This window comes from Centroberyx affinis, unplaced genomic scaffold (assembly GCF_046629955.1).
Source record: "Centroberyx affinis isolate AG114_WGS23_722 - 3 ecotype Tasmania unplaced genomic scaffold, CSIRO-AGI_Caff_v1 ptg000987l_1, whole genome shotgun sequence".
NCBI lineage: Eukaryota > Metazoa > Chordata > Actinopteri > Beryciformes > Berycidae > Centroberyx > Centroberyx affinis.
In genome coordinates, this window is record NW_027279554.1 from 55,290 (window position 1) to 76,890 (window position 21,601).

The 21,601-nt window shown below is 40.7% G+C and overlaps 1 protein-coding gene across 1 annotated transcript; it reads right to left on the reverse strand.

Moving 5' to 3' along the window:
• Window positions 1-1,475: 1,475 nt before the first annotated feature.
• fam135a (family with sequence similarity 135 member A) lies at window positions 1,476-20,429 on the reverse strand. Its single transcript, XM_071522434.1, has 21 exons — window positions 20,156-20,429; window positions 16,955-17,084; window positions 14,829-14,908; window positions 13,539-13,678; window positions 13,382-13,452; window positions 13,069-13,242; window positions 12,052-12,178; window positions 10,712-10,865; window positions 9,966-10,043; window positions 9,468-9,517; window positions 8,435-8,593; window positions 8,188-8,261; window positions 7,867-8,021; window positions 5,727-7,737; window positions 5,390-5,550; window positions 5,196-5,287; window positions 4,987-5,084; window positions 4,371-4,522; window positions 4,088-4,198; window positions 3,880-3,993; window positions 1,476-2,642 (listed from the first exon to the last, which is right to left on the reverse strand). The coding sequence occupies exons 2-21, from the start codon at window positions 17,029-17,031 to the stop codon at window positions 2,437-2,439; spliced, it is 4,284 nt and encodes a 1,427-aa protein (XP_071378535.1). The 5' UTR covers window positions 17,032-17,084; window positions 20,156-20,429; the 3' UTR covers window positions 1,476-2,436.
• Between the last annotated feature and the right edge of the window lie 1,172 nt (window positions 20,430-21,601).

The window sequence follows — 21,601 nt, forward strand, 5'->3', positions numbered from 1 at the left end:
AATTCTCAGCCATTTTTTGTCCCTGTTGACATGAATGGTATTAGGGAGATCAATTTGATGGTCTTTACGGTTCATCTGCCATTGCTGCTTTTTCAAAAATGTAACCTATTAATATTTGGTACCACGTTTCGTCCTCCGTCATCTTGTGTAGATGGAACTAACGTCCATAGATAGACTCCTCAAATGTCCCTCCCATCCACTTGTATTGCCCTTTAACCCTTCCACCCTCACCCCTCTTTTTCCACCAGTCAATTTGTGTAATTTAGGTCCCTTGCTGAATTTGGACACAAATGACGTCAGCCCACAATGCCCCTGTGCTCTAAAAAGCGGCGCATTGACTGTGAGCATTGAGAGATGAGGGGTTGGTGCAGGGAGAGAGGGGGTGGTGAGGGTCACTTGGCTGCTTTCAAAAGGGGCCCTGCGTTTCCATGGGAGACAGCATTCCCAATATCAGCTGGCTGCAGCAGGGTTTTCAAACAAGCGAGAGGAGAGGAGTCCAATACACCTCACTGAAACAGAAAAGCACAACCTGCAAACACTCCTGTCCTGGGATGCACAGGTAATTACAGTAATTGGAATACAAAGTGATTTCACTAACACTTGATAACTACTGCACTTGAAATTGCAATAGCTGCAGCATTGCCATGTGTCCTCTTTATGCCAGCTCCTCTGCCAAATATTCTGCACCAATTCCATGCCATATTTTCTTTACACCTTCAATAGAAGGCCTACTCGGTATAGTGTGAGGACATTGCCATCTGGAGGACAATCTGATCCAAGCAATAGCCATATTTGCATAGCACTTTTCTAAACGAAGTTAAGACTGTAAAATTAAATCAACAGTATGTCAGATTACAGATCAGGGAAGCCTAAGTAATAACACCATAACAATACAAATTCACATTAAGAAAATATATTAGCAAAGACACTACAGGACTCAACATTGACTGCCAAGTACACAATAATATGAAGCCAAAAAGACAACTGACGTGCTGCCTCATTAAGGCTCATTATGGCAAAACTGTAGTGGGCTCCCAACAAACCAATTAACAATAGTGACATTACACAAACAGAGCAATGCATGGCTGTAAATCAGAAACTGTGTGCTCCTTTATCTATATTGGAACCAAGTCATTTAATGATTTTAAAAAGAATAAATCAAATCTTAAAATTGGTTGTAAAATCAACTGGAAGCAAATGGATAAAATGTAAGTAAAGTGAGCTCATTCAAACCATGAACTTTTCTTTACACTTGAGGAACATAGAATTAAATAATGTCTGTCAAGATAGTTTAATTTTGCGAGAAAGGAAATCACTTCAGATAAAATCTATTTTTCAATTAACATAAAAAAAACTTAATTGAGGAGCAACAGACTTGATTTATAAATATTGACTGAATGGAACTGGACTATCCTAGACCACAGGAATTACCCTGAAAATGAACCAAGAAAAAAGAAATGACATAACCCACTTAATAATATGCATATTTAATGATAGAGTATGATGATATATAAACCATTGACCAAGAAACTTTTTTTTTTAATTCAAAGCAATACTTTCCAATTTAAACACATAAATAATCCCCAAATGATACCGACCAAACACTTTCAAAAACAAATTCACATAACCAACATGTGCTTTTGCTCAATCATGATCATTGCTTAAAACCCCTGTAATAAAATGTTTTCATGTTTTAGGCAAAGCTTTACTCTCCCAACACCAGGTTGGGTAAATGTTGTACAGAATGCTGCAATGGCAAGGAACATCATACAGTATTAAGACCAAAGCCAAGGCAGCAAATTCTGCACAACAATCCTATTTCAACTGCAATCTTTGCCTTTAAAAATGATGGAAAATAGTTGATAAAAAAGTAACTTGTACAAATGACCATTCTCAGTACAAAAGCTTGTAAAATGCAGTTGTGGTGCAAATTAATGCAGAGTGTATCTTTAAAATTGGTGGAAAAACATTTGCAATGGTGAGGACAATATGTGCAGATTTTACTTGGGCCAGCTCACCAAAACAACCATTTCATTTTTAGCAGCTACATTTCCAGTTCAGCATCTAAATGTAAATTAATATCTTGATGGAGAGGAAGAACAAAAACATAACACATAAATAACACTGAAAATATATCATACGATGGGGGGAAATTATTTCCCCAACACATAAAATCAACAAAAATCATCTTTTAAAAAATGGCAGTAGAAAAATAAAAATGGCAAACTCCATATCCACTAACATTCCAATAAAACAGAAACTGCAACATGGAACATAAGAAACACTGATTTTGTTCTCATGTCTTCCACGAGGAAGTATATGCATTTAAAAACCAAGTGATAATCCAGATACAATAATCATAATTAGGTTTAGATGTAGTGAGGTAATAGCTCCACATTCCTCTCGTACAGCCATTAGTTTGATTGTGACGCATTTCTACTGAAAGAACTTGAGGCCTGCAACTAGGAAGAACTTCTCCAGGAAGATCTCAGAATCGAGGACGGCAATGTGGGCGGCCCGGCCGATAAGGGAGTTTGCTGTGTTGGGCAGGGCATGAATGACATCATAGCGCACTAGATTACAGTCTTTGTTCTGAAGTACTGGCAGCAGCAGGTTCTCGATCATTTCAGCATACACAGGACCTGATAAGAGACAGGAGTGAAATAGAAGAGACAGGTTGAGTAGGACATGGTTTGTTTTGTTTTGTCCTCTTTAGTGTCTCTCACAACTTGACATAAATGGAGGATACAGTATAACACTGAATGTACAAAATATTAAAGACATCTTCCTGATATTTGTTGCAGCCCCGTTTACGCAATCAACATCTCACTTGCCTTAAAGCTTAAAAATCCTTCTCTAACTTGTCTGCTTCTCTTTATATACATCTCCTCCTTTGTAACTGGTATAGACTTAATACAGGAAATCAATAAGGGATTATAGATTTTACCTGGATTCTCCTCATCAGTGTATTTCATGAAAAGAGTTAGTGTCCCTAATATTTTGTACATTCAGTGTATAGAGTGTGCATTTGAAAAAAATAAACACACAACATTGTTGGACTTTTAAAATATGTATATATTCAGCAGTGCTTTGTGTCTTATTAAAATATACTTGGCCTATAGCCCATGTAACTAAGCATCAAGTACCCCTTTTCCCCCTCTTATTGAATCAGAGTTATTTGCTGTACTCTCAAGTGAACTTTACAAGTAGTGTATCATTAATTAAAATTACAAAAAGACAAAAAGGGTAAGAATGAAAGGCTACACCACAGATTCTCGCACACTAATAATAGGTAAAATACAATAGGTAGGGTAAAGGCTTTTACACCAGAGGTCCAGTGATTTTCAGTATACCTGATCTTCAAATAATTGAGAAAACCTTTGGAGCTGCAGTAATACAAATAAACCAAACAAGCTTCAGAATCTCTCTGTGCACAGAGGAAGTGAGAAAGAGGAGTGAAACTGGGAGGCAGAGGAACATGTATAGACTGCATAACCATATCGTCAAATGCAATCAAATTTTCTATGTAGGTCATGGCTATATTTTGCTTTAATTTTACATTCAAACACTCCTAAACCTTTGGCCTGGCTCATCTCTGTTCTACTTGCTTGCTCATCTCTAATTTAGAGTCTAAGCAACCCCTACAATTACCAAAGTCATGCATGTCTTGTGCTAGCAAGCTGTTACATCAGTTTGCCCAGCAGACACCACCCACTAGATATACATGAAAATAACAAACATAAAAGATGCAGCAACTAATAAGCGGGTGAGGACAAAAATTCTAATAGAGATTTTTTTTTGTAACCGAGGTACTTGGGTAATTAAAGCAACTGTTTCAGCCTTACATCATAGCAATCTTTAAATCCTGTCTCAACTCACCTGTCTGTTTGTCCTTTAATGCAGTTTTGCACATCTCTATACGAGCAGAATGATAGGGGACATAGCGATCCTGCAGCGAACCAACCAGCACCACATTCTTGAAAAATTGCAGACCTTAAAAAACAGATAAATATAAAAGTTATCTGTACAATCTCATTTACCATACATAAAGCACAAAACATCTTTGGTCAAAAATGGCAAAGCTTACCAGATTTCTTGCTCAGCTTGTAGAGGAAAGTTTGGCGAGGATCAGAGTGATCGCGGCAAGTCAGCTGCAGGAGCGACCCTGACTTCTTCCACTTCTGCATGAACCAAAGGCCTAGGGAGAAACAGTTATTCAACAGGCTTCAGCACTGTGACAGAGTAGACGAGAGAATGCAACCATCCCCGCCCCTATTTAACTGACTGAAGGTATCATTAGTGGGACCAGTGAAGATGATAAGGTGTGCTGTCCTCCACCATCCACAATCTGCTAAACCTCTGAAACTTACCGGTGTTGACCAGAGCAGAGCTGTTGTACAGTGTGCCCAGGTGAGGTCCAGAGAGGGAGAGGAAGGTGTGCAGCCTGCTCAGGTAACATTTAAACCTGGGCCTGGTCAGCACTGAGCGAACTATTAGGTTCCCCAAGGAATGACCCACAAAGCTGCAAATGAAGAATACAGAGGCTTAGACACTGTAAAGACACCAATCATTATAAATATACAACTGACATTTATTTTTACTGTGCGACAACAATGTTGTGAATTCGGGCTGTTTCATGGCAGCAATCTGGGGGACAAATGGGCATCAAAGCACACCAACATAGCTGTGCCTTATGAAAAAAGAAATTGGTTGCTAAGATAACGAGCGGTAACCAGGGAGCTAGTGAAAAAAAATAGTTCCTAATTTTTCCAAGTTCATATTTACTACTTTGTTGAAAATGTTTCAGAGAGGACACACTGGTGACTGCTATAGAAAGGACCATAATATCCACAAGAGAGCTTTAATGTGAATACAGGTACTTCTATGATGCAGACGGTAAACTGCATCACCTTAATTGCAGTAAAATATGCCTTTGTTGGAATTATTGTAATTCAAATATAAGATCATATAGATAGAACATTTTACCTAATCTTTGAGACTGTAAGGTTGTATATCTGGATGTACTGGACTATTTCATCCAGTAGTCGGTCCGTCATTGACTCAAAGTCAGCAAAAGTGTCATTCTGTGGATGAACAGTCAGAAAAACAGGTTGTTCCATTTGTAAGTGCTTCTTGCATCAGATCTATAAGAGTGATATGAGAAGGCAGCAGTGTCTGTGGCTAAATTTAATTACCTGGTTCCTCTCGGACATGAGGAAGTCTATTCGAGCTCCAGGCAGTCCTAGCTCCAGGTAAGTCTTCACCAGCCTCAGGTCTGCACTGTTACCTGTGGTTATTAGGGAGACACAAAGGTAGCAATGCGTTGTTCTGAGTACAAAAAAAAAAGACTCAAAGGATCTCATTTACACTGAAAGAGGAAGCCTCCTACCATCCAGGCCGTGGACACAGACTATAAGGTGAATGCCTTCATCACAGCTCTCATCCTCCTCCAGGCTGAAGTAGGGCACGGTGGATGCCAGCTCAGGCACCTCGCTGTACAGGAAGCCAGGTAGCCTTAGCTGCTTCATCTCTTCTTTGGCCTTGATGAACCTGGATGATGATGAAGCACAATTATCATACTGTGTATTAACCTATAATGTGTGTGAGATGACAAATACTTTTAGCACACTGGGGCTTGAGCCATAGTGGGGACTGAGAAAAACCACAGAAAGTGGGATGTGAGGAAAATTGTGCAAGATGCATGAAGAGATTCAAACATGACTCACGCTTTCATCTGTGGTGTGGGTGCGCTCTCATACCAGCGCAGGCTAGAGGAAAGGGAAGTGGAGGGACAGGGAGGCCTGCTCTGGCTGTAGCCAGCACTGCTGGAAGCTAGAGCGGGGCAGATGGGAGCTCTTGGTAAATCCTTTGTTTCATGGAGGTAGCCCAGGCTAAGCTGCTCAAACAAAAGACTTGTCTCTTGAGCAACTGCATCCCCAACCCCAAGTCTCTCCTCATCGACAACACCATTCACAAAAGCATAGCCATCTCCTTCCTCATAGTAACCATTCTCGATCATCTCATGCTCAGTCTCGTCCTCGTCTTCATCTTCCTCACCCTGTGGTCCTGTCTGGATTCCTAGTGTGATAGCAGATGTTTCCACAGGGCTGATCTCAGACACATCTGTGCTAGAACGTGAGCCAAAGTAGTTCTCCACCATCCCACGCTTCACCAGGTCAGTACTACTAGTGGCAGAATTACTGGAAGGGCAGGCAGTGTGGGGTTCACTACGTGATTCTCGAATGGCCCCAGGGCCCACTGCTCCCTCTAGCCCAAGTTCAGAAATACCTATCAATTTGGGGTCTGTTTCCAACTCAGAGGCAGGTTTTGCAGGTTGGGAATCAGCTGTAGCAGTGTCAGGGTTCCAGGCAGAGTGATGTGGTTGAGGAGGCATTGGGCAGCGTGCTGTGGAATCAACGGTAGGTCTGTTAGTGAAATCCCCAGAGAAGACTACGCTCTGCTCCTGGACCAAGACACTGGACTTCCTGCCTCGGATTTCAGCGCCACTGGAGCCTCTAGATGAACCCTCTCCCTCATCATCTGAGGGCAGGGAGTTGATGGAGGTGAGAGAGGACTGGACTCCACTGACAGCACTAGTACTTTCTGGGTTAAGTCCCTCTGCTGCCCCACTGGCCTTTTGCACAGAGCTATGCAGTACAGGCCGTAGTGCAGGGCTCAGGAGGGGCCTCTCAGGCTGTGGGGGAGCACCATCTGATTCAGCTACACCTAGCCCTGCACAACCTTGGGATGCTGGAGCCAGCTGGGCCGCAAAGGAGCTGGGCTCACTCTCAATGCCCGAGTCTGAGAGGCGGGAAGAGGCACTGGGGACTCCTCCATCTGGGAGCCTGATGCAATCACCTTTTACCTGCAGTGGGACCAGACCAGGCCGGCTACGCTGTGTTGCCTCTTTACCAGGCCGCTCAAACACAGAGTCCACCACAGACTGTTTAGATTCACAGAGGTCTGTCTGGGTGATCTCGGGAATATCTCTATTCAGAGTCCCATCAGTCCGACAGGGTAAAAGAACTGTGACTTTGTCCCCCTGGAACGGGTCCTTGTTACTTGGTTTCACCTCAATTTGCCTAACCCCAGTAGGCCCCTGTGGCAACTTCTGGCTACAGTGGTCAGTTTGCTCATCTTTGTGCACTGCTTGGTTGTATGTAGCTACAGCCCCAGTACCCGCCTGAGGCTTATTCTGTGCATCCAAGCTCATAAGATTTTTGAAGTAACCTTTTTGACAAGCAGTGGTAGTTATGTTTTCATCTGCAAGAGAATCAATAGCAGTGTTTCCAGCATGTGTGGTTGTGGCCCCAGAGTCACAAACAGAATTGGCATTAGTCCTTAAATAACTGCTCGAGTCCCCTAGCAAGGCATCTCGTTCCTCTTCTGGGTTCAGGGGAGCCTCCCCTTCCTTGTACTTGGTGCTGGCATCACCATAAGGAGCCTTGAGGTTCTTATAGCCCACCAGAACTACAGAGTCCTTCGAGCCCTGCCTAATAAGCTTCTTGGAGTTCTCAGTCTTGGAGTTTTTCTTCAGTTTGACCGACTTGCCTTTGGACTTGGGTGGTGGATCGCAGTTGTCTGGCCAGGTGGTGTCCATAGCTGCATATCGAGACTCAGCTATAGGGCTGGGGAAGTTTGCTGCTGCATTGCAGTCCTTTGAGTTGGGCTTGTCTGTCTTACTGGACATTGAGCCAGCCCTTGTATTATGCATGCCCAGCCAGGGTCCATCACGATCTTCAGAGTCAAACCAGAAAGAAAAGAAAACTTAGCAACATACAAATATTTTTTAGTTTTAAGGATTAGTGAATTAGCAAAACGTTTGTATATGTAATAAGTGTGAATTAGTCTTATTACATTACAGACCTTCAGTGATGGAATCCAGGTATCTATCCTCGAAGATGATTGGCAGGGAGCTGACATCACCATCCAGGTCTGCACATTCCACTGGAAGTGGAGGCAAAGATAGAAAGTAGCTGGAGCTTTTGATGGCATTAGTCATCTGCTGGTGGCTGTGAGCACTGAAGGGGGGAGGGAAGGAGAAAGAAAGAGCAAGAGAGAAGGAAACAGAGTCAGGGCTTTCCACACTTCGGCTACAGTATTTCAGACAAGTATGTACTGGCATAGGCTTGTTACACTAAGATAATGTTTCATAATCATCAAGAGGAATATGCCTCTGTAACTCACTGTAGCTCTTGATACGCCAACGCAGTTTGTCTTGGGTGTTCAAGACAAAAGAATGCCTCAGCAAACCGCCTTACCTGCAATAATACCACATTAAAGTCTACAAACCAAGATTCAGACAATTTTTTTTCTGCTCAGAATGTTTGAGTCTAGCCTTGGGGTAACTCAGACAAAAATAGGACTATTGCCATCCAGACATAACAAGATCAGATATTTATGTTTGCAGATGAGTTGAGAGGTGGAGACTCACTCTGAGTGTATGGTGCTCCATAGCCAGCAGGGCAGCAACATTCTCCTGCAGGGACACCACCTCAAGGAACTGTCCCCAGAGGGCCATGAGCAGAGAGCAGAGCTGAGCCAGGTTCATGTTCACCAGCTCTGCCAGCTCGTCAGGGGTCTCTGCTTTTTGCTACAAGGATTAAGAGCCAAGTCAGCCACCAGAGGGCTCCAGTGACGTCATAGTTTCCTAACATCAGTACACAAGGCAATGGTGGTGATGCAGTTCTATGCATTAGCTGCCAAGAGGGATTGGATTTAAGATAAATCTAGTAAATCAGATATTCTGGCATTCCTTGACTGTGAATTTGAACATTTGGAGCAGAGGATTTTCATACTGCTCACAACTAGGGGTTCACTGATTCTAATATCAATATTGAAAACCAAGGAGGAAAATTAACTGTATCTGATATATCTGCTGAGTAAGTTTTTCTTTTTGACAAAGAGCTGCATTGAATACCATTTAACCAATGAAGTATATTGTTACTTGATACAAATAATAAAATATTATCATAGACCTCTTGGGTCCCAGAAAAATAGAGGGTGCTCTTATCCCTCTGACATTTCTGCAGGGGGCTTTAAACAGTGAAATGTTGAGCAATCAAAAGTAGGTCAGTATATTTTTTTTCAAGTCACTTTTCTGCACTACTAACAGAAAATGAGTACTTTCAATATTAACGAGCCGCTTGCAATTAACAGGAACTCATATAATCGTAAAATATTTCCTATGCTAGCTTTATCATTGGACATATGTAATATTTGGAAACAAGGAGCAATTTCTTTTACGCTCCTTAGATAACAAACACCAAATGTTACAAGATGTATTTGAGTTGTCTAATGTCATGCCATAAGCACTATGATATTAAGTTTCTATCATGTATTGTTCTTGAGTTAATTGTGTTCACAAGCCATCATAACATAATGTTCTGCATACCGTGTACCATGGTGGCAGGACATAATGTTTTGTTTCATTGCCTAGCGAAAGACTGGCACTCATCAGGTCTTACCTTCACTTGTTCACAAAGCTCAGTTAGACGGGCCTCTAAGTCAAGTTGCTCTGAGGGAGGAGAAGAATAGCATTAGAAAGGTTTACTTTCATCATTTATTCAATGATCATACAGAAGGCTTTCAAAAGGACCTGCAAGACAGGCTGTGGAAGATAATGGTGTCAGACAGCATTGGTGTCAATGTTGTCAGAGAGCATTTGTCAATCACATTTATAAGGTGGGGGACAAGACCGAAGACAGCAGATACAGGCCCACAAATTCTACAGTATCACAGTGTCATGAGACTTTGACCAAGGCCAAACTATGAAGACAGAAAGAAAGACTGAGTGTACGTAGGTAACAGATGAGCATGACAGCAGCTAAAGTAAATACTGTCTCTGAAAAGTGGGGCATAAAGGAGATAAGATCTATCTACAAGCAGGAAACTAAAGTGGAGAGGAGAGGAAAAAAGGAAAGAGAGGCAGGCTGATTTGAGGTACTGGAAGGGTCGGGACATACCTATGTAGACGTGCCTTTGGCTTCGGGGATAGGGTCTTCTGAGTACTCTCTCATATAGGACTTGCATGCTGGGCTTGGCTAGTAGGATTGCACATATAGGCATGTTTAACCTTCCTATTACTCTGTTCTCTGGGATGGATTAATATCAGTCCACTTGTGTGGGTTAGGTTTGGTGAGCCACCAGGTCAGAGTCAGAAGGGTGAGCTGTGTGTTTGGGAGCTGTTAAGGTTTGGCTTTAATCTACTGATTAAGAGATGTATATAATGAATCCAAGTATGGTAACTATCATTTTTATGATTATTAAGGTTAGTCAACCACAATTAGGTCCCTGAAATAATATGGTGGATTGCTGGGTGTGAGGTGTTTTTATAATGGCTAGAATTTGTTAACGGGTAAGGATCAGGTGAAATGACATGGGAACACAATAAAATAGAAATTTCACAAACACTGAAAAGTATAAACAATCAAAACAATAAATATCCATCCAAAACAAAAATTAATTATAAGGCTATTTATTGTATAGCTTTCAAAGTACTGAATGATTTTGAGTGCTTCTGAGTGAATGAATGAAGACAGTGTGCAGAACGCATCTCTCCGCCAGGTTTGTGATTACAAATTAAATTGTTTAAACCAGTCAAACAGTCCATCAACATGAAGGATATGCCTAAATAGAGGTAGGCTAGAATATAAACAGTCATAACCCCTTGCTTGGATATAAGTTAGTGTGAAGCTACAGTGCAGTATACCTAGTTCCATACGGTGGGAGGAGGGCAGGTCCTTGGTGACAGAGGTGAAATAGTCAAAAAGGCCCTGGTAGGCTTGTAGCAGACTGGCGCAAAGGTTATGGTGCAGACTGAAGGCATGCTGCAGACAGTGGTCAGACACCAGGAATGTCCTGCCCTGAGGGATCAAGAGGGTCACAGAGAAGAAAATATATTAGACTTAAGCAGGAGCATGCGAGCATTCACCTGGATGTGCAGGTCATCTACCAATGTAAATGTTCATATTCTCAACTCTTGTTATATTTAAAGCATTTCTAACCTGCACTGTAAGCCTCACAATATCAGTGTTCACAAACAAGAAAGGAAAAAAAAAAGTGTGAATTCACAGGGTCTATTATCTTCAGGTCCAAAAAGATTGTTTTGTTGATGAAAAAGTGGCACTAACACCTAAATCATCAGGCTATTATTTTAGATTTTAGTTTATTTCAGATTACGCTACACAGTATAGAATACATACTCATTATAACCTTCACCTGAAAAGAAAAAAAAAGTTATGACATTGCACGCTGTGTGCCTCTTATTACTCTGGTATTGTGGTAACAACTACAGCCCTATAAATCACATTAGATTAACCTGCCAGTTATTCTCAGCAATTTATTCTGTGTGTAATCTCGAAATAGCAATGCTTTATAGCGGCTTCTGTGCAGATCCCTGTTGTGAAATGAAAAGTGGTCGATGGGTTGTTGTTCCCGAGATGCCCATTAGTGCTGCATCGAGGAGTGATGAGGGGCATTGCCTCCGTTCTGCTTGAATGGCTCTGGTACATTCAGGCTCCTGCATCTAAGGGGCAGCTCTAGCTGGCTACCTTTCGATATCAGCCTGTGCCAATTACTCCTGGCCAAATGCGATAGTGGTCTAATAGTTTCCTCTTCTTCTGCTCTATCTGTCAGCAGCCTAACACATCTCCCCATGCTTCAAATGCAAAGAATGTAACATGTCACCCTTACTGAAATGTATACGTCACATCCAGGCCCACAACCATGCCCACATAAATCCAAGTCTGTATTACTAGCAGTCTTGCTTAAACAGTATATACAACATTGTAGGCTATTCAAAGGCTCTTATTACCCTCTCAGCTTTATCTCTCCCTGTTACAAGTACAGCAAACCAACCTCCACTGCTTGTCATGGGTGTTGTTAAGTTTATGACAGTCAATTACTTTTTGTATAGTGCTTAATTTTAGCCTGTTGTGTATAACTACAGCATCTTTCAGACCTTTCCGCATCCATTATGAGTTCAGTAGCAACTATCTGTAGAAAAGAGATTGCCAGAGACATTATCCTTTCAAGATGAGCTTGGCTTACATCTGGGGACACCTGCTTGACATAACTGCTGCCGAACACCACACTCTCCAGGGGTGGGATGACCGAGTCTTTGCTCTGTGCTGGAGCATTGCGGTTAAGCCACGTGGTCTTCACTGGCCGAGGAAAACTAGATAGATAAACAGAGTTCATGAAAATCAGTATAAAACGTAATATAGTTTTACAAGTTTTACATTAAGAATGTGTTCTTTAAGTACAAAAAGATGCATAGATCAGTTTATGTTCTCCATGCACATAAGCACCAAACATTGCCTGTGTTAAAGTATATTCTGAGTGACAGGGTAAAGCTGTACAGTATTATGGCAGTGGCCATCCCCAGGTATCCCAGTCTTATGGATGAGACCTCAGAGGAGTAATTTATGTTCAACATTGTTGGCTATTTACACACAGCAGGCCTCAGAGCTCTCATGGATCTATCAGTCTTCAATTTGCTATTCCTGTTGTGTTATTGGTGACTTTTTACAACTATGCCATTTGTGCTGTTAAAACAGACACTGACAAACTCAAGATATTTGTGGTTTTGCTCACTGCACAGCTCAACATAGTTGCACTGCAAAACCTTCGACTAGATGTTTGAGTTACATATTGAAAAAAGAAGGAATGTGTTGTATATTGAGAATGGTTTTTGAGATACAACTGAGGTAATGACCAGGGGAAATTCATGAGACTCTTCTGAGCAGGTTTATTCTGTTTTCGTTTTTTTCCAGGGTTGTGCATGAACTTCATGTTGAAGTTCAAAAGCTATGGTGTGTACTTCCATGGTAGTATTGAGCTTGGTGGTTAGGATAAACACTAAATATTTTGTGTTGGCATTTATTGCAAGAGTACAACTGGCAGTGGCAAACAACAGAAAGGAAACTGGAAATTCATGCAAGATGGAGATTCATGCAAGATCTCCAACACTTGTGTGTGAGTAAACTACAATATTCAGTGCAAAGTAACAGCCATCTTCTGTGACTATCTGTAAGACAGATATCTTGGGATGGTTAGCAGTCTGACCTGATGAGGGGCTGATGCAGTGCCACCAGGGAGGCATGGATAGCTATGGAGATGACAGACAGGTGGAAGTAGTCAAACATGACGTTGACATGTTGGTGGATGCCTCGTTGGAGGCTAAAGTGCAAACGAAGAGTGCGGCCACTGATATTCTGGAGAGAGCTCGGATCATCTGGCCTATGGAAATTAAATGAGGGAAAAGAACACAGATAGGATTATATCACTATCTCGTTTGCATAGGAGCTGCAAGTATCAATTCATAAATACAAATAATTGCACATAGTTAAGATCTTCAGCATTTCTCTGCAACACCTACGTGTAATCGCCATCCGTGAAGTACAAATCCAAGAAGAGCTGGAAATCCATGTCATTGAGGGACTCTTCCACCTGAGGATGTTGAAAATCAGTGGAGATATTAAAAAAAAAACCACAGCCTATGTGTAAAAGCACCACTTCCCTTCCTTAAAACATACCCTCTTCTCATCCAACAGCATCATCACTTTGAAGAGAAGGACATCGTTGACCACAACCTCCTCATTCTTGTACAGGATTTGGAAAGTTTTGCTGCAGATGACATCATCTTGGACAGAAGCAGGGAAGGCCAGATCAGAGCCTAAACAGAAAACACTGCTTTACTTTACTGTGTCAAACAAATCCATTGAGTGATCACAACCAACCTGTCTGCTCTAGCATCCTCTAATGTAGCCTTTAGCAACAGATGATCTGGCACTGTGGCCAGGCACAGAACATCAGTATGTCAGGTGCTTGATTTTACACATAGTTGATAGTTTAATGACTAAGATGGAAGGAGATCTAGATGCAGATGAAAGAGTCCTGTGCTGACAAATAAAGACTAATACTATGGATATGACCCAATACAAAACCTATGAATAACAAACTTCTCATAACCAGTGCCAGGACTGTCTGACAAGGTATACCTCATTAGAGCTGGATCAAAGATGAAGGTCTAGTCTGTTCATATCTATTGTATTGCGCAAGACTCATATCATCATAAAAACCTGAAAATACAACATTTATTCACTGGCATCTGCATTTTCTCTTGATCCTATTGTGGCTGACATTTATTGTGTGGCACAGAATGGAGTGCTTTGTGTGGATGGAGCAGCACAGCGCTCTGAGCAAGGGGATGAGCCGCATGCAGCCTTGGAGAAATACTGAGAACAACGAGCGGTTTGTGAGATTAGCCAGGCCCTACCAGCTCCCTGCCAACAAAACCAGTGAGTAAACAAATCATAACCATTTGCAATAGTGCTAATGTTTGACACAGATAACATGGACATTCAACTAAAATGTGCACGTCTACTTGTAGTATTGACATGACTTTAATTGGAAAGAGTGCTATCTATGTCTATTGTGAAACCTGCAGCCCACTGACAAGCCTACTGGCACTTGCCCACCTCTTTTAGAATGTAAAAGATTTTTTTTTTTGCACGGCATAAAACAAAAGTAGCAGTGTGCTACTTTATGCACAATGCAGAGCAGAAAAAAGACACATCATGCTGCATTTTAATGGCTTTGCTAAGATTGGACACCAGCAAAACAGTGTGTTTACACAAGCCAAGCTACGTTTGGCAACCAAAAAAAAAATGCAGCAATTCCTACAGGCCATAGTAGCTGGTAAATGCCATATTTAACCACCAGCTTCTTTCATTGTTTTACCAGACAACAAGATTTTTTAATTGATTCCTGAAGGCACAGGGCAATTAGTGTATTAATCGTGGATGAATCCAAGTCTCCTTAACCTGCTGGGTGAAGCAGACTGGCCTCTACTTTGTGTGGGACCCGGGGTGGCACTTTCAAACTGGCACGAATCTGGTAGAACCTGCAAATACAGACAAAATTTTAGCGTGAACACTGATAAGAATAACTAGTCATATTAAGTTTGTTTAGAGCATCAGTAGAAGCTTGGTAAGAAGGGAGCAAAGTGTGTAGGTTAGCTTATAGCACCTGTAAAATGACTCTATTCCTTTCATAAGTAAATAATGAGCACTTTCCTTTACACTCACTCATGTAGTAAACCTGAGGACTTAAAGCACTGACGAGCTAAGAGCACAGAGCGAGCATTTTATCTCACCACAGTGAAGTATCCCTACGCTGCTGTTACAAAGAGAATTTCCAGATGTTATAGGCCACTACAGTTAGAGCTGTGCTGTTTAAACAATGCGAGTCATATTTCCTCCTGGCTTTTCCTTCCAACATGGTGAACACATCGGTTGGACACATTGTTGTGCAACAGACTCCCAGTCAGCCATGTCCTGTGTTTATTTCCTGCCACAGCTTGTCATATGTTCCCAATATAAGCAAAATAAGGCACCAAAATAGAAAATGGGGCTCACACCTGTTTGACACGGCCATTTAGCCCTATGTAGCATTGTGACAGTATTGCTGCTACACCCTACGACACAGTACGACACCAGAATGATACCAGGGAGCAGGAAGTGACAAGGGAGCTCAGATGGGAAATCTAGGCCATAGCTTGTTTCCTGTTAAATAGCTACACGCCAAATCCACTCTATGATGGCTACATGGTTTACTTAGTGTAACATGCTATGTTACATTGGAATGTGAGCTCAAGGCCTTGAAAGAAGTCTCTCTGCTAAGCATCAATCTGAGATGATAATTTTGTCCTATACACAAGGTCCAACAGACATGTCATTTTGCTGAAAATGTTTTTTGCTTAAGATTATGTCAAATGCTTACCATACCAAACCTCTGATGTACAGTAAATTGTAGAGGTGTTCGAATAGCAATTTTTTTGAACCAATGTGAGTGCTGAATTAAATAGATAGCCAATCCCAGTACTGATTCGAGTGCTACTTAATTATCAGTCATTGATGCAGACTATTATTGGCCCATTATAACATTATGGAACATGCACTCATTTGACCAAAAGATGCACTGATCATTGAATAAGAATCCTCAATCAAATAAAAGAAAATAATAAAATACAAAATAGGCAACATACAATAGGGCTAGCGGATATAGATTCTTTAATGTGAGGATAAAGTTATTTTTCACAAACAACAGCATTTTAGGATTTTCACCTGGCTTTGCTTACTCATATCAAGCCAGAATGAAAAAATAGGACTTCCGGTCAAAACTATCAAAACAAAACCCTTAATGACAATCTCATGCTGAAAAGCACCAAAGTGAAAACACATAAATAAAAATATATTTAAGCAGGAATCTGTGGTGAATGTTTTTTTTTCAACCTACAGTATAGCTACACTACACATACCTAATATCACAGTTTATATTTTAGCCCACTAAAAAGCAGATCTAAGAATGTAATGATGTGATGTTTCTCCATTGCATTAATTATGTATGCAGGCTTCATTAAACATAACGTTTCAAGAATTTCATACATATAGCTATTTTTACAATGGCACTATCTCTACAACACCGTGGTTTAGGTAAGCAAGTCAGGGAGGACACGCTTCACTCCTCCATACCTGTGCTTACCTGTGCACCATAGAACTCCAACAGAGTTTATAGCACTTGGGAAAATAATTTTCTACAGTGTGAAGTTTTAGCATTGTCGTTAATATATAGTGTCTACCTTCCCCTCTCTGGCATTGAGTTGCTAACCATAGGTGTAACTCCCTTCAAGCTGTATAATCAAAACAGGCCTATTTTCAATCAACCAGTTAAACTTGTCTATAAGTGTATGTGTGTGTGTGTGTCCAAGGGAGAGAATTCACTGTAAGGGTGGGCTAGCCTATATGGTACAAAACAGTCAAACAAATGCATCTTCGTCCTCCCTCAATTTAAAGCTTTAGTAACTTATCGCATGCTGGAAATACATGCATGCCAATTAAGAAACATTGGAAAAACTTGAACAATGAAGCAAAACAGAGATAATACTTGCCCTCTTTGGAACAGGTCCACATTGTAGAACTTGTGGAGCTCCACAGAGAACTCCACCGTGGCCTGGACTTCACTCATCTTGGTCTTTAAAGGCAGAGGTGCCTTATATCATCTGGGACAGACCTGTAGGCCTACAAGCACAAAGTAATCACATTAGTCTCTTCACCACCAGGATTTCTCTCACATCTATGAAGGAAAGAGCTTCGGGTCAAAACCTTCTTTTCACTAGGTTCTCAGTATTGAGGACTAGTTGAACAGCATAACTGCAGTAGATAAAATGTTAGTCAACAGTAGGCTACATAGTTTATCTTAGCTGAGGTACAAAAATGAACTCCTAATTCACATGGAACTGAGGCGAGGCCAAGCCCTAAACTGCAAAGATGCAATATATCTTAAAAAAATTTACAATAAAAAAAAAAGCTATTACCGATTAAATATTAGTGCTAGTCATACAGTCTCCAAATTAAGTTTAAAATTAGGGTTAAGGCAACGCTTAGGTCAATGTTTTGTTGAAAATTATTATTAGTAATATTATTATTATGTGGACATGAGGTCTATATTTTGCTTAAGTGGAATCCTGTGCTGCCCTAATTGGTTAACAGGTCAGACAATTATAGCACAAGTAAGAGAGTGTGGGGGAAAAAAGCTATGAATCACAACACAAAAATAGGCCTGAAACATAATATCCACCGATTAACAGTGTTAGAAATAAACACAGACAGCCATGTCATTTAACGCAAACATTTTTAGCCTGTGTTGTACTTAGTATAAGAAGACACCATTTAGTTGAGACTTGCGGCTGTGGTGGAGACAAAAAGAAACTGGCATTGACTATCATACAGAAGCTCCTTAAATTACTCATGTATGAAATGAATAAATCATCCACTGGGATACAACTGATGGCATTGTGTTCATGGCAATGAAAACCAATATGAGACACAATAGGGCAACATGAATTTGATCTCTAGCACGTTGACAGAGGCTTGATTGTTACAGGCTTTAATATAATATGCAGAGCAAAAGGTACCAGGTTATGGTAATGTCAAAATATACCGCCCTTGGAGGAAACAGAATTGCTCTTTAAAATTTGCCAACATAGTGTGCAGAGCACAACACAGAAGCCACAGGACACCAGTCCTGTGGCTAGTCTGCACCTGATTTATTGTGATCTTAATGGCCTTTACTAAGGCCTCTTCATAACTAATGAACTAGTTTATTATTTAATACCAAGTGTGAAACTAGTTAGGCCAAGTCGTGTGAGATATTATAACAAGCACAGAATCCTGTAGCTAAGCTATGACTAAGGCTACTGAGTACAACGCACACCAAGGAAAATTATTAGGCTATATCACATCAATGGCAGTGCCTTTGGTGAAACAGCGTAATTATGATTAGGGCTAGACTTTAGGTCTGGTCACCAGTTTTACAATAATGGCATGGGAGGGAACAAAAAAAATAATTGTTACAGACCATCAGCTACAGATACACCCAAGCAATTGGGGCATAGCAACAGTACCCCATTCATGCCCTTATACTGTAGCATTACCATGTTATTAATTCTGACCATTTCACAGTCTGCAGAGACAGCCAAATATGTAAAAGGTGACATGGATAACACCACCACAGGCTAACAATCCAAAAATATCCATTTACATTTAGACTGCTGACAATCTAAAAATATGTAGTCTGGACAGGAATCTACAAGTGATGGGATGAGGGTGTACACCATCAACTGAAGCCAAAAGGACAACTGATACTGCTTGCTCTTTAAAGCCTGAGCAGCAAAATACAGAAACCCAACTGGTCTCCCATCAAATAAATCAACAATACTACTGTAGTCTAGGGCTGAACGATTTTGAAAAAATATCTAACTGCGATTATTTTGACTGATATTGCAATTGCGATATGATTTGCGATATTAGAGGGAATGATAATTTTTACATAATTATTCTCATTTTCATTGAAAAACGTATTAAAATTATTATGGTGTGATTTTTTGCAGGGATCTGTACCAAACAAAGATGTGTTCTTAAGTCTATAGAATATGATGTGTAGGCCAGGACATCTCTGCAGCACGACAATATTTCATTTAAAATGGTATTTTGACCCACATTTTGCCTTTTACAAATATTGCGCCTCCTGCAATTTGAAAATTGCAGTAATCAATAAAATAGTATTGTCTACTCTAAAATCATTTGGATGTGAGACGGCCCCAAACGGGATTTATATGATCTCTGTTAATAATTGCAAATGTTTTTCAATGAGAAAGGGCTCCGTATTGTTAAAGCCAAATACTACTGATTTGACTTGTAGTAGAAACTTGTATTACTAATTTCCTAACAGACATTTTCAAACAACAAAAACATCTTCAGCATTATGTGGATAGGAATTGTAAATGTTTTGCATTAGTGTGTAAAACTCCTTTCAGCAAAAGAATAGGCTCCATCAAGCAGCACTATAATTAGTGTCAAAGCTACAAGGAAGCAAACACCAATCGCTTAACGTCACTCAAATCTACTCTGTTCCTTGGAATGTGGCAAGGACGAGTGCATGTCTGGTTGTGCATATAATAAATACAACATTATTTGGAAAAAGCCATAGTCAAATACCCCTTTCCTTACATATGCTCAAGAACATTGCTGAGTAAGTAACATTACTTGCAGTTCTCTAAATCTAATTCAAGCGAAGGTTAACGCCCCACTTCAGGAAAATAAAAGTGAAACATCCAAAGATGGGAAAATAAAATAAAGAAGGACTTATTTGACAGGGCCTTAACAGACACCGGGCTTATGCTTTCTTCTTTCAAACACGAACTATTTATGGCAATAGCTAAACCGAACAGTGATACAGGGAGCAGTTTTATAACTGCTGTGGAAGTTAGAAACATAGTACGTAATTTTGATGTTATTACTAGACCGAGGTGATAAAGGTACCTAACTGGTGGGTTGACAATCTCGGCGTGGGCAGGGTCACAGGTGGAGGGCTCCCAATCAAAATTTTGCTTTGGGCCCAGAAAAGGTCAGGGACGGCCCTGACATTAGCACAACTTAAAATACGTGGGCAGACAAACGTTTAATTTAGGAAAGTCTGACTTCATACTAGTTTGTTAGCTAACGGTAACTGTTAGCTTAGCCACCCACCGAACAGTTGTCACTACATCTAACGTTAGCCAGACAGGCTACAGCATGCTAATGCTACTTACCATTGCGTTGGCAAGCTACTTCGCTAACTAACATTAGCTAGCTAACCAACGTTAGCTCCGAGTACAGTCTTCTCGTCGTCCTTTCCCTTTGAGGCGTTGACAGAAAACACCACTATGCTGATTAATTCACTTCTTAGTCGGGCTAACGTTACAAAAGAAAATCGTTAAAATAATATACAAACTACGTAAATAAGCCAGATGCCTTTCTGAATTATGCTGTTTGCTAGCCAGAGAGCTAAGTACTCTGTTCAATCTGAAGCTCGCTGAGCTGACAGCGGTCTCTCTCTGTTCCAGCTGCGCGCTTGTGAACATTTAACTGCGCAGTTACTGCGCATATCAGAAGCGCAGTTGACGCCACATCTAAAAGTGCCACTTGTACCGATAGCCCATATCATAAAAGTGTTGATAAATAAAATTCAGTCATATTTTCCCAGACAATGAGACTGTAAACGGCAATGGCAGATACTAATGATGGAAAGGTGATCTCTATGGCTAGCCTACACACATTCTCATAGGAGCTTCCCATATTCAAGTGGATTGAAGGGCGTTATGTTCTATGACGTCTCTAAGATAATTTGATTTAATTATTTTAGTTCATACGAGAAATGTAGTCCTACTGTGAGTTGTAATACAACTGTCCACCTTCTGGGGGCCCATCAGATACCAATGTCATCCCAGACAGGTCTGGCAAGGGTCAGGGTGTGTGTGTGTCTGAGTGTGTGTATGAATGTGTGCCACTAAATATAGCCCACATATAAGTTTATAGCCTACTTATATCAACTCATGGTGTAGTAAGATCAGAGTAAACAGAATAATCTCCACCAAATATAAATACACTTGGTGGCAAATGTTAAAGTTTTTCTGCTTGTATAAAAACTATGGAAGTATCCCCAGGTGGAATTCTTTATGGTGGCAAAAACAAGCAAAAATAGGCAATGAACCAGAGATGTAACCAAGTCAAAATGAAAAATATGTTTTTCTTTCCTAATACGTGAATATTTGAGGTTCCTGAAATAATGGTGAATTTTGTTAAGCCCCTGATATCTTTCACTGTACACATAAGAAAAAAATTTGGGGGCTGAAACGTAAAGCAAAGAGGAGTAAAGGACTGTTCTGTGTGTATAAAATCTGAATCCAACCAAGAGATGGGCTGCTTTAAAACCTTACACTGGGTTGGCATTAATGCAGGCCTCCAGGCCAAGCTATGGTTTCATTCCTTATTGTCCTGCACTACCATTATTAGCTTCAGCCAATTTCTTAAAACAAAAGCCCTATGGGAAGTGGGGCTGCTTGGTGAACTGCCCCTTTAAAGGAAATGATTTGAACTGAGATGATAAATATGACAAAGCCTTACCCCTTTTGACAGGATACGCCTCCTTTAAGAAACACAAAGAGAGAAAAGCATGACTTGGCTGAGAGTGTAAATACGTGGAATTGCTTCTTAGT